Source organism: Belonocnema kinseyi, chromosome 9 (assembly GCF_010883055.1).
Source record: "Belonocnema kinseyi isolate 2016_QV_RU_SX_M_011 chromosome 9, B_treatae_v1, whole genome shotgun sequence".
NCBI classification, from domain to species: Eukaryota; Metazoa; Arthropoda; class Insecta; order Hymenoptera; family Cynipidae; genus Belonocnema; species Belonocnema kinseyi.
Genome location: NC_046665.1, coordinates 34305008 through 34319413, shown reverse-complemented (window position 1 = coordinate 34319413; position 14406 = coordinate 34305008). Strand labels below are relative to the sequence as shown.

At 33.2% G+C, this 14406-nt stretch overlaps 1 protein-coding gene across 2 annotated transcripts in view; it reads right to left on the bottom strand.

The window, feature by feature from the left end:
• LOC117179742 overlaps positions 1 to 14406 on the bottom strand; it is a 391922-nt gene that overhangs the window by 85568 nt on the left and 291948 nt on the right. Inside the window, exon 1 of one of the 2 annotated variants that reach the window (XM_033371803.1) lies at positions 10342 to 10960. The exons of the other annotated variant lie outside the window; for it this stretch is intronic. Coding sequence (XP_033227694.1) covers positions 10342 to 10399 — 58 coding nt within the window. The 5' untranslated portion in view covers positions 10400 to 10960. Of the gene's footprint in view, positions 1 to 10341; positions 10961 to 14406 lie in introns of those variants that run through there. 2 annotated transcript variants of the gene reach the window in all.

Here is a 14406-nt window from a genome sequence, read left to right as displayed (position 1 = left end):
TCAACAGGAAAATTAATTATATGCGACACGACGCACATTGAAAAAATATTTATATTGATATTAGGAATTCTTCCAAAATAATATTAAGACATATCAATTTCTATTTTCTCTGAAACCTACTTCATTTCCCTTACTTTCCTGACAAACTTTTTCCCCTGACATTTCCCTGACATGTGGCCACCCTGATTATCTTCAAGCCAAAAAGATCATTTTTTTAGAAGAGAGTTATATCGCTAAGTTCAGAAAGGGAACTATCTTTTTTTCATCTTAGTTAAATTTTCAACAACGTAGCTACAGTTTTCACGACATAGTGGACGCCTCCGGACTCTTTCTTAAGGGATAATAACAAAAAAAATGTATTATGCTAAATAAAAATTTTATGCATGTGCATTATTTTGAGGTTACGTCGTTTTCAGCTCTGTCATTCCGATAAATTGGAAATTATTTATTAAATAAATTTTTTTGATTGCCTACAAAGAAGGTTAGTTCCGGAACATAGTTAATATGTTTATTTGTAAGTCTAAAATTTTCGGCCAAAAATATTGTGTAATAATTTTTTTGTAATTAACTGAAAAAAGTGTGAAGGGACGTCCGTTAGGATGTTCGCTATCATTTCCCAAATTTTAAAGACAAAATATTAATTATTTTAGAAAAAAAGTCGGGGGAACCTAATACTGGTAAAGTCGATAATTTTCTAAGTATCACATGTCCTTAAATAATCACAATTAAACACTCTACAATATAAAAAATGTATAAATAAAAATTCTGGATAATTTTGAAGACCTAAACATAAAGTTTAAATTCTACATCTTCCAAATTGAAGATATTGTTGTTGTGTATCATCAGAATTGAAATTGTTTTAATGGTAAAACTTGCATAATTTTCAACGTTTAATTTGAGAAATTAAAAACTTTTCAATTTTAAAGATGTATAAATAAAAATTCTTAAATCTGAATGATTTTTAAGATAATAAGTCAAGTTTTAAATTCTAATTCTTGCAAATTGAATAAGTACCAATTTGCAAAATTTTAAAAACTCAATTAATTTGTCGGAGTAATTTTTGATAATAATTAATTGGATTGATTTATTTTTCACTTCAATTAAATGGTACCGTATTATTCAACTAAAATTTTGATTTTACCAGTTGAATTCGAAATCGAAGGAGTGGCTAGATTCATTGGACTTCGCCGATATTACATTTTCTGTAAGAAAATCTGATTATTACGTATTTTACTGAGGAAGTTTGCACACATACTGCCAATACATACTGAATTTTTTTTCGGTATCTAGAATAGTTTTTAAAATTGGACCATTTATGACATTTATGAATTTTCATTTATCACACTAAAATTTTTTAATTAATCAAGATGTCAACAATTTAAATGTTTAATTGCAAATTTTAATTTCAAACAGGAATAAGTTACGAAAAAGTGATGATAACGTGGATATAAGGTTTTAGGAATACAGTCGACGCTACTTACCTTGCCCCTACCCCTAAATCTCGCTGGAGCTCTTCCCCCACCACGACCGCGACGGCTTGGCATCCGAGAATTGTTCCGCTAGCTATTTACGTTGCCGTCAATGGTTTAGGTCTTTTAAGGCAATTTTAAAGTGCAAAAAGTCATTATATGCTTTGTTAATGAGGCTTATAAAAGCACTTCGAAACCATAATATTTATGTCTTATGATAATTTCTTTGTGCTCACAACTTTTTGGAATCAAATGTGAGATAATCACTTCCACAATATGTATTCTGAAAATCGAACTTTCTCTGTTGTAAACACTGATCCGCGCGCGGCAACGTATGTAGTGTGCCAAACAATTCGCATCAAACACCACGCATCAAGATTAGACTCGAGAGTGGAGGAACATCGTTTCCAGGAAAATTACTCCCCTACGGTCCCTACTAAATACGTGGAAAACAATTTTTTCATCCCACTGAACGGAAGAAAAGCTAAAAATTTAGTAGGAAAACCTTTAACATGACAAAAACCACTAAAATGGCAGCACTCAGGCTTATATCAGGGGCGTCAACTTCGACTCATGGTGACTACATTTTTAATCTCCTACTTTAATAAAATATTATTTTATTTTGAAGTTTTACAAACTAATATTTATTAATGAATACAAAACGACAACGAGGACTTAAGTAATTTGAAAATTCAAAACCTTTTTTCAAATTAGTAAATTGGTGAATATCTTCTAGGTGTTTCATAAAGTATGCAGGAGATTATAACATAACCAAAATGAATTTTTCTCTAGAATCCATTTTAAACTTGACCAAACCTTTAAGTAAATCATACATTTCTTACCTAGAAAGAATAACCGAAATTTATCTTTCTGTAACCGATTTTGAGGGAATTATTGTCATTGCATAATTTAAAGTTTGTTTGACATTACATTTGCAAACATTACTTAACAAGCATGAAACTTTATCCAATTTTTCCTGAATTTGTGACAGAATAGTTTTAAATAATTACACCACGTGCATTAATCATTACTTTTGAAAATCTTTACTGTACATTTGGAAAATTTAATCTGCGTTATTAAAGTTAACCGAACTGACATTTATTCTTTAACATTTCGCTAGACACAAATTATTACAATAATGTCAAACATTCTCCTTTTGGTCCATATATCCCAATTATACTTAAAAGTTCGGTCAAGTTTCCTAACCAAATTTTCTCTGTGTGTCAGTAGAGTGAATGACGCCTGAAACAAAAGACCTTGACCACTAATGGACCCAAGTGGGGAACCTTACATAACGACTTCGTGAGGATCTTCACTTGGAGTGATTGCTAGAGAGATTGATCAGCAACCTGGGATATAACTATTCGAGGAGGAACAGAACTCTCAACAGAACACCTGGAAAGCTTTGTTAATTTCAAATAACCTCTAACTGACCTTGAACGTTACAACTGACCTATGACTTGGGTACATACCTGAACGTAGAATTTTCCGCTCTATCGATTGCAGATGTAAAAAAATGAGTTTCCATTTAAAAAAACAAAGTTGACCTTCAAAAAGCCATAAAGGTCAACTTCAAGGTCAAAATGAAGATCACCATTGAATTCCTCGTTGAAATTTACTTTAAAAATGACCTTCATTTTTTGAAAAATATTTTACCTAAGGAAATATCCAACCGTCCCGGGACTTTTTAGACACCCTGTATAATTAGAATCCGCCTAAAGGGGGCAGGTCAGATCCTATCCGAGGGCGCCACGGAAGTAAATAGGATGTAAATAAGAGCGCCAAGTGCCAAACTTCCCATAGCCCCCCGCTATTTCATTATTCGCCTACCGTGGGTTCAAAGAGGTTAATGCCGGCACTGTGGATCTAAAATACAAGGTTACGTCATCTATAATTTTTTTTCGGCCAAAATGTAAACTAGCACAAGGGGGTCGAATTAGAATTTTTCAGATGAATCTCTAATCCGTGCAAAAAAGTTATTTGACAATTGCTCTTTGTAGCTTAGAACAATGAGCAAATAATAAAAGTACATATTTATCACAAACAAAGCGTTTCAGAAAAAAATAATTCAGGTTAAAATTGTTTACTTAATAGTAGTTATTTAAAGGTTTAGTTTCTTCTTTCTCTTTAGGGAAAAGTTACCATTTTTATTTACTCCTAATGGCCAAGGCCTCATTTTATTTTTTAAAGTATTCTCTACAATTCTATTTGGGCAGTGTTAATTAAAATTTAAACCATGATTGTTTATAACAATAATAACTGTATGGTTTCTCAATTAATTTTTTAAAAATAAAATCAACCCAAATAGAAATCTTTTTTCACAGCTTTCACATTTTATAAGGAAGTCGATTCAGCTCATTCAAGTTTAATTGGGCCATGGTATGTGCTAGACCAGCGTGTTTTAAAGTCCTACCGTGGAGGTGTCTACGCGGCAGTATGCGGATGCCATCCCGGGCCCGGCAGCTCGGCAAGCTCCCCGCTCCGAGCAGACGGCTACGTTCGTATACCTTCGTTAATGACTGCACTAATAATGGAAACATTGTAGATATGTAAATAGGACCACTCAGTGTAACAAATACGGGATAACTCCTGAAGTTGGTACCTGATTTTTTCATCTTTTTTAAACGTTTTTGTCACAATCTAACTAATCTAACGCAGCCTATTAAAGTCATATATATTAATATTTTACCACATTTTTATTTTTCTGAATTTTTGAGGCAGGTGTGGTTTTACCTATGGTTAAAATACATTGGAAAAAAATTCGAAAAGTTTGGAAAATTTAATTAAAAAAAAAAAACGCAAAACTCAAGTTCTCAAGGATTTACCGTGCTTGCATTTATGCTTTCACTGACTTGCGCAATTTCTAAAATGTATTTTTCTAGTAGAAAATTCTCAAATACGTGAAAAAATTCTTTCTTCGTTCCAATATAATATAACATTGTTTTTTTTTTTAAACAGGGATTCATTAAATATACAATTGTGTGCAAAAGTTTCTGACAAAAAAGAAAAAAGAAGTCAGTCAATACTCAAAGTCGTATGTCTCAATCGAAACTGCATTTTTTTTAAAAATCCAACGCGGTTTTAAAGTGAAAGGCGAAAAACCGTCCGTAATATTTGAGCCACTTGATTCATTGGAAAAAAATAGATGGAAAAGATGTGTATTTTTATCCTCTTCAAATTAATCGCGACATGGTCCATTTTTATAGAGCAGTTCAGAACTTATGACGTTTTTCGTCAAAAACATCGTTTTTTTTTAAGTTTTATTACCTCTGAACCTATGCACTTTAGAAAAAAAGTCTTAAAAGAAAAAATGTTTGTTTTTGCAAGTAGATTAAGGATCTAATAAAAAAATATCAGTTAGGAAAAACATTTTTTTTACTGTAGTACTGTCAGTGCTGGTTTTAACCTTTCGTATGTAAATTGGGTGTTTCATGTCAAGGCCAAAACGGTTTTAGTTAATAATTTTCCAAATGGAGAAATATGGCCGCCGCTACCCCCCGGCAATAAGCGTTGGATTCAGAAAAATTAAGAATTTTTATTTCTATGAATGCGCGATTTTTCCTCCATCTAAAAATCCCCCAACGGGAACAGAAAAAGTGCAAATTCTATTCCTGTCAATCGACTTAGTAAAATTTAACGAAAGCCTTTATTTCACCTATTTTTCATCATTAAATCTTTTCATAACTTATAAATTCGAAAAATATTCAAATTTATATTTATTTATATTTTAATAATTTATTTAAACGTGTTAAAAAATATATTCAAATGTGTGAATTAAAATAATTTTTACTCTTGAGAGGCGGACTTGAATTGATTAAGATTACATTTTTAAAACTTATATTCCACATGAAGGAATTAAAGCAATTTATTACACATATTTTGTGAACTTATTCGAAGGAATTAAATAATCTCAAAATACAAACACTTTTGGGGAACAGAAGCGCATTCAAAATAATAGAATAATCTTCACTTTTACGCTGAAATCTAGAAATATTAATTTTTCTCTATTCAACGCTTATTACTGGGACCACCTAAAAAAGTTATGCAACCGACTCCCAAGTTTGGCGGTACCTATTAGTCCCAGTCCCTTCTGAACAGTAGGTGAGCAGGTCAAATCCGAAGCGGACACGAAATATCCCCCTTTACAGATGGCGTATAACAAACTTGCAGTAGAGTGACATTGTTTTTGCCTTTAACTTGTTTTGGTGCAATTGCAGAATAAGGTCGTCATCTGTTTTTTTAGCTGGAAAACCGTCTTTTTTCGGCAAAAACTATTAGAATTTTTAATTGAACGATGAATGAAGAGATTTTACCACGATTCGATTGAAAATGATTGTTACTTTTGTTACTACGATGTCTTAAATATGGGTAAATCACGATATTAGAGTGATCATATTTAACTCACTGTTTAGGTGCTTTTAAACATCCAAATGACCAGAAACACCCCTTTGAAAGGTCACAAATATATATTTTTTCAAAACCCTATCCTTTTCCAACGTTTCTTGGGAGGCGGGAAGCACCTCTATGACTAGTAAAAAAAATAATGTTGGTCAAATCCCTACCCATTTCCAAATTCTCGTTAAATGTGATAATTCCGATATATCGCGACAGACCCATATTTGAGACATCACAGCAACAAAAGTAACAATAATTTTAAATTTTTACCTAATCAAATCGCCTTATTAATCGTTCAATTGAAGATCCCAATACATCTAACTGCGTTGATAAAAATGATTACTTATTAATATTTATTAAAAAAAAAAGAATGTTTATAAATGAAGGATGTCGAAAAAGTTGAAAAATACAACAGAAAAAGATAGGCAAAGCACTTTGCGTGCCCTAAAAGTTCTGCAAGGAATGCAATACCTCATCAGCATACACATGAAGAAAAAACCTAAAGAACTTTGTGTCTTTTTTTGTGTTGTAAAACTGACCGAGTGTGGAGCGAATTGACAAACGAAAATTATCGCTTGCCCTTGTTTTAGACTTGCGAATTAGCCCGGACTCATTCTGGTAAGTTCGGAACAGCCACTGAATGATGTACTTGAAGTTACGAACGTTCATTTGAACGAAATTAAAAAAAATTATTTTTCAATTTTTTTTTGCCTAAATCAATTAGAACGACAAAAAAAAATATTCTGTCGGAAAGAATTGTCGAATAAAAATTTTTTTAAGGGGTTACCTACCCTCACACATCACCCATTATTTAGACCTGCCTAATGCAAGTTTGATTGTCGATATTTGAAAATATAAAGACGTCCAAAATTCTCTTTTTTTAATTCAATAATTATAGAGTGGTTGAGAAAGTTCGGCAAGACCCCTAAAAACCACCCTTAACATATCTGCACCTAAAATGTTAAAAATGACGATTTTGATTTTCGATATTTGAAGATATAAAAACGTCAAAAATTCTCTTTTTGTATATCACTAATTATAGAGGGAGTGAGAACGTTCGACAAGACCCCTAAAAACCACCCTTAATATAAATACAGCTAAAATGTTAAAAATGACCATTTTGATTGTCGATATTTGAAAATATAAAAACGTCAAAAATTTTCTTTTTTTATCTCACTAATTATAGAGGGAGTGAGAACGTTCGGCGCTCGAGCTTTTCGATAGAGGCATCGTCTACAAGTGACTTTGTGTTCTTTTTGCCTTGTATTTTTTGATTTTCCGGGACTAGAAAAACATCGCAGGTACATATTCTAATAGAAATTCTTTTAAAAATCAATATTTTATTGCAAAATATGAAAAACCACTTTATTTTTAGCCAAATAGCGTTTCTTAATAATTCAAAATTTTATTAAATATCAGAGTTCTTTAGGCAAACAGTTTTTCTCGATTTTCTCAGTTCAAGTGAGATTGGACTTATGTACCTTTTTAGTTTGTACCGCAGAATAGTTGCCAAACCAATTTTTTTCCCAGCCAAAACGAGGATGACGCCCCTATTCTGCAATCTAACCCTTATTTTTCGATAATAAAATGTATGGATACTAATAGAATAGTCATACTTAAGCCAAACTAATGTTTCTAGACATATGAAGAAATGTGCTTTGATAATAAAATGTGTGAATATCAAAGCCTAACACATGTTTTATTGCCTTTTTTACCTGTAAAAAGTGAAGCATTTAATTTTAAATAAATAAAGCGGAATTTTTTTCTTCTTCTTAAAGCTGTATTATTTCCTTCAATTTGCCGTTTTTTAAGTTACGTTATATCAATTTGCCTTAAAGTTACCATTTTTTTTAGTAAATCACCACATTCCTACCGAGTTGCTTCATTTGTTTGACGAAGAATATATGAAAAAGTTTATTTTTCTACCATTTTATGATTGATATGTCAAGTTGAAGGTCTGCAACATTGGCATGAATTTTTTGACTATATCAATAGGGTGAAAAGATGGGCGGACGTCAAATACCCACCCTTTCAGACGAGAGGTGCCGAAAAACCATTTACAGACGAGGGGTTAAAATACCTATATTCATAAACATTTATTGAAAATAATTCATTAGTGATATTATTTAATCCAGAAATTGCAATATTTCTACATAAAAATAACAATTCATTTTAAAAAATCTCCATGGTAAAAAATGGAACAAATTTTTTTCCTAGATGGAATTTTTCGAGTAGATCCTTATTCAACCTGCAAAAACAAACATTTTTCTCTTTAGACTTTTTTTCTACAGTGTATAGATTCGGAGATAATCAAACGCTTATTATAAAGACGATAAAAATACCCAGTTTTTCCATCTGCTTCTTTTTTCAAATACGTTTAATGGTTCAAATTTACAGACGGTATTTCATGGTCAAAAAAAATTATTAAAAGAATGGTTTGAATATTGACTGAATTTTTGCCAGAAACTTTTGCACGCAACTGTACCAGTGACGTCAAATGATAGATTCAACCAGTGGTATAGAATATAGCGCTCCACGTGTTACTTAAAACTGTCGATAACTGAGTTTATTGTTGACTAGTGTTTGGGTTAGAAATATGTGGGCCCTGGTTGCAATAAGTTGAAAATATAATATATTTTTCTTGATAGTGGGGACGCCCCTGGCCATTTGGCTGACGCGACACGTTGACGTCAGACATCCCTTCCGATAGTTAGGCGGAATATATATTGTTATACTATTTTTCAACCTGCCCTCATTTATTGTTGTGAGAGTGAAGTGCAGTTCTTAAAGATAATTTTGCAAAGTTTAGGACAAAAGTAATTAATGATAAGAACATCCAACCAGGTGACGGAAGGCAACGCGCGTACGACCAGACTACTGGTACTGAGAAAACAGTGAACCTCACTGAGTAAACCAATGGCGGAATTCCACTCAGTGAATCAGTGAAATCTCATTGATTGTACGTGATGTGCTTCTAGCTGTTTCAACCAGGAGATTTCATTGCTTCATTTTAAGAGAGCAGATAGCGTTACATGCGCACTTAATAATCTGATGGAAATGGCGATGGACTTAGCCCCTTTTCGCTTTCCCTGATATATGGAAGAACACCCAAGGGGCCACGACGTCCTACTAGGCGGAAAGAACACGCAAAAATGAACAGAGTTCATTAATCTTTAAGAAAATCGAATTTAATACATATTTTTATTACAAAAAATAACACTAAATAAAAGAAAAAAGGTACATTTGTATAACTAGTATAAAATTCTATAATAACCGTCGAATTATTACAAAATTCAATATTTAGTTTCAATTAAATTTTGTTTAAATATGTAAGTATATTTAAATGATAAATTTAGTGTAAAAATTGCAAAACTTAAAATGTTCACTGAAATATGTGTAAAAACGCGATAAAGTTTAATTTCTGAGAAAAATAATTTAATTTCGTAAAAAAGTGGACGTTAGACTGTTTATCTTTCCCTCCTTCAATTAAATTTTTTGACTATCATTCCAACTAATTCTAAAAATTGACCCAAAATATGATTCGCTTGGAAACTGCATATTATGCGTTGCAATTCGGTAGATCACATGCAATAATTATTGTTTACGGCTCAAATGCGTGCCACACGTGAAGTGATCCCTGTTCTATTTATAGGTTGATTTCACTATACTTGTCTAAGCTCTTTTCCTATTTTTTTACCAAATCTATTATTAGTGTCTACTAGCCCTTGCCAGAGTCTTATCTAACCATTTACTATCCCTTGAAACTTTGCCAATTAATTATCAGGAACACCAATTAAGACTTTTTTATAGCTCTAGTAATTAATTTTATTTCGTCCTTTACACTTCGTTACTGATGAATCAAAGTTCTGATCTGGTACCATGTTTAATTTTATTTGTTACATCTAAGCTCAATAATGAAAATCTAAGTTAAATATAGAAAACAAGATGCAAATGAAATGGAAAAACTATGAAGCAAGATTTCGCATTTTTATTCTTTGTTTTTTCAACTAGGGTAGATTCAACGGAATCTCAGCATTATGCGCGTAGTCTTAGCGGAATTAAATGCTATCTATTCCGGTTTGAATCCGGTTCGTCTTCAAATGAAACTCGAATCGCTCTGGATGTTCAGGTAGCCCTGAAATTTCTGTGAAACTCAATTTGAACCAGACTGCCGGCAAGAAGACGCGTCGAACATGAAAACGAGCATCGAAAATATTCGAAGAGAATCCCGAAATCAATATCCCTGAAGGAAGACCAAAGCAAAGTCCGTCTCTCTTTCATATAAGAATCTCACGAATCTCCTCACACTATATGGTACCTTTTAGTAATGCTTTCTGTTTTTTCAAAGAAGCAAGTATTTAAACCATTTTCAGGCGCTCACGAAACAACAAAAACAAGAAAATATCAGCTCTCATGATTTTCCCGCACATTAATATTTTCTCAGTATCCACACTTTAAATTCACATTTAAAACGTACCTCTGGCACGGCGAGTAAGATGAGTTATATTCTGTCTCAAAACCTTTAACCACATCATCGGGTTTTCTCTTTTCTTCGCTATCTTCGGCTTTAAAACTTCAACAAATTAGGAACAACAACACTTCCACAAGTTTAAATCCCAGAAAAACTTCCTAAATGGACCTTGTAAATTGGGTTAGACACTGTTCAAATAATTTAAGTTTTCTTGAAACTCGCGCACGACAGAAAATTGGAGCCAACTGTTAATGTCGGCGCGCGAAATCGTGCGGAGTGACGGATAAGATTAAAGATTTTGTAAAATGTAAAACAGCCGCCGCAGTTGAAATTCCAACTAATTCGAAGTTTGGAATGTGGTTTTACTTTCTCACTGCGCACTTTCCGATGGGTTCAAAGCTAACCGTTCATGACCGTTGGAGACTGAGAACTGAGAAGCGTATGGCGCGCCCGGGCTCTCCATCAATAACTACGTGAAACAAGTTGGATGCCGCTTGTCACACGGTGCTTTATACGCTTTATCTTTATACGTTCTGAATGTGCGACGTGGATCACGTAGGCATGTTCAGCCGTTGAGCCGGCTGGCGGATGCACTACTACCGAACTCGATAATATTGACTGAGGTCCGTGGAAGTGGTAATGTCTCGCGCAATGTTTACCCATCGCAAACTCAACACATGTCCGACGCGTCAACAGGGCCGCTTTCATTAATTTGGATGCCCCGTGCAGAAAGATTGTTTTTTCGTCAACAGTCTTCGAATCGAAATACAATCTTCTTACTACTACTACTAAGGTAAGGGGGGGGGGCAGCACTAATCATTCAAAAGTAAATGATTTTTTCCAAGTTAATAAGATGTTAAATTGATCCATTTTTTTCTCGTTTCGAGTTCTACATTATTTTGTATCATATATTTCTATAAATATTAATCACATGAAAAAAACAATGATTAGGCGATGTAATTACTTCTAACAAGCTATATTTCGTCGGCTTTGTCCCTCACCGGAGGGCAAAGCCGACTGCAGCTTTTATGATGGTTTGTTTTTGTGGTATTTTATGTACTGGAAAAATTACCTTTAAAGATATCCAACAAGAAGAATAAGTTATTTTGAATAAAAATGGAGATAGCTGTAGTATAACCTCTTATTCGTTGACATTCTACTAGAACCAGACTTTACGCAATGTTTCTACCGTACCAATACAAGAAAACTGCATACCGGCCGGATTGATAATCATAATATTTAATAGTTTCTTCCCATGGACATAGGAAACAAGGGACTATAGGCATGCCATTGCGGGAGTGATGCAATGAGGGGGGGGTCCGCCACCTTTTGATGTCCCGCGATAAACATGGCAGCGCCCACATGTTTATATTTTCATGCACAGTTTGTCGGCAAAAATGCTCGGGCGCATAATCAAGTGGCACTTCGTAAGATGGCGGATTTCCCCACTCATGTAATTCTCCCCCCTCCCGTGGATTCAACCCCGCTCGCCAAGTTAGGATGGCATGCCTAGTCCCGTGTTTCCTATGTGCATGTTTCTTCCATGTAGCCCACAAGAAAAGTTGCTGTTCTACATTGCCGATCATTTATTGACGAAACTGGTGACATGTGTATCACCTACAGGTAGAAAAATGGATGTTCAAACGTAACATCCAGCTTTTCAGGGTTAACATATTTTATGTTCAACTATAGGACAACAATCTGGATGTTTGAAATTAGCATCTGTAGATATTAAAAAGCGAGATGTTACTATGGAACATCCAAAATGTTTAACTGAAATTTCCGAGATATTACATTTATGGTTATGTCAAATAAGGGCTGTAAATATTTGAGGAGTTTACTTATTTCTAGTAATTCAGGGAATTAATTGATAACTTATTTGTGTATTTAAAATTAAACTTTATTGTTCTTGCATGCTTGAAAAACCTATAAAGGGTGTAAAACGTCGATCAGATGATCATGCAGTCAAGTTGAGGTTATTTGTAATATTTTCAATGCAAAATAAAAAATAAAAACGCGATAAGTAAGCGAAGAACGAATGATATGAAATGTGCAGTTAAGATTATATCTAGTTTAGGTTATTAGAACTCAAATTTGATTTTAAATTTATAAGCATTTTGTCAAATGTGTTCATGTCAATATAATGATATAACCTGCAATTTAAGATCATCCTTCCCTTGTGTATACAGACAGAAGTCGTTATCAAATTTTAATTAAGGATAGCATTATTTTTTTTTCTTTTGAAATGCACCAAAATTGTAATATTCTGCAATTGTGGTATCGAAAATGTAGAACCGACAAATTTAGTTAAGAGCTTTTAATGCGCAAAGCGCATGCGCTCGGGCGATTTTAACATCTGAATGTGTTTCAGTTTAGCATACAAATATTTTTACCCCTAACATCTCAAAAAGATAGTAGATGTTTGGTATGAATATCTGCATGTTAGGTGGTACAATCTTACCCTTTGAATATCTACATTTGAACATCCATTTTTCTCCGTGTAAGGACTTGTAAATATTATTGTCGAAGGGGTCTGCCCCCGAGGGATAGGCCGCATTTATTTATTTGATTTAATATATTTTGGACTTGAATTACGTCTAATTAATTATAATTAGATTGTGTGATATTGTTTTCTCTGTCAAAATATCAAATTTTTATACTGTAAGTATATATATTATTTTATGTTGTATTTTTAACGCGATATTGGTTGTTATTTGTTATAAACTAGTTTCTACATTATAGTTGTTTATATCCAATAAGTATGTTAAAAAGCAAAAGTTAATCAACAACTTTGGAATCAAAATCGTCATTGCAATTTACCAATGACGAATCCAATTACGAGTTTGATTCAAAAGTTGTTGATTAACTTTTGCCTTAGACTGCGCCCTATTCGTACCGAGAAAATTGGGCTTTTTTCACCGAAATTTCGGTGCACGTAGCCGCGGCCTAAGGCAAAAGTTAACGCAGTACTGGCAAACCGCTGGCGTACGAAGATGCCGGAGCTAATTTTAAAAATGATAAAAAATTATTTAATTGTTTTAAAGACCATCCATTCATCAGCATACGACTGCATATCGTCCAAATATTATTTATAATTACAAAAATATAATTTTGAAACTATTTGTTTAATTTTAACACCCACTATTTCTATAATCTAAATATATAACAAAAAAGGTATTTAAAAAATAAATAATAATTGACTGCGAGTACTTTGTCAATACTTGTTAATGGCACAGCTTAGAATGAATACATATATTACATTTTTAAACATTATATTACAAATAAAATTTCTAAGGCTAAGGGTGACCGAACCTACAATATCTATACCACCTAAATCTATCGCCTAGCAGTCGGGAGTGCTAACCATTGCGCTAAACCGACAAGTTAAAACTTGGTGAAAAAGCCATCCTCATAAGCTACAGTTCAGAAAAGTTCAAGTACCAAATTTTGAGCTCTCTTTTTCTAATTATTTATTATTATACGACATTATGTGAATGTAAAATACACGAACTTCTAATAGAAATATCAATTAAATAATTATTAAATAAATCATTTAAATCGACTACAATTTTTCTTCGTGTAATATTTTATTTTTTCGCGTTTTAGCCCATTTTAAAAGTTCTGATAATAACATTTAATGAGCATTTAAAATTCATATCAATGGAACTTAGAAATCTTACCATGTTGCGCAACCATTTTTTAAATAACAATTTTCTTTAAACCTTCGCGTAACGTTTTGGTTTTCAGGCGTTTTAGACTATTCCACAAAACACCCTGAAAACATTTGTAGACGTGTTTTTTTTAAGTCTATTTTTATACTACTGGCATAGTGTCGCCCCAGTCGTGCAGCCAACGTTCTGTCAGTAGTGGGCGAACCACCGGCTGTCTGTATTGATGGGCAGTACTGGGCCAGTACTGCGCCGGTGGTGAACTCCGGCACACTAACGACATCTCCACCTGGGTAGTCGATCTTACTACTTAAAGTAATAATCCTTACTATTACATGATCTCATATAATATTACTATTCAATCTTTTATTTTCTTACTATTCATATAATTATATTCATCCCG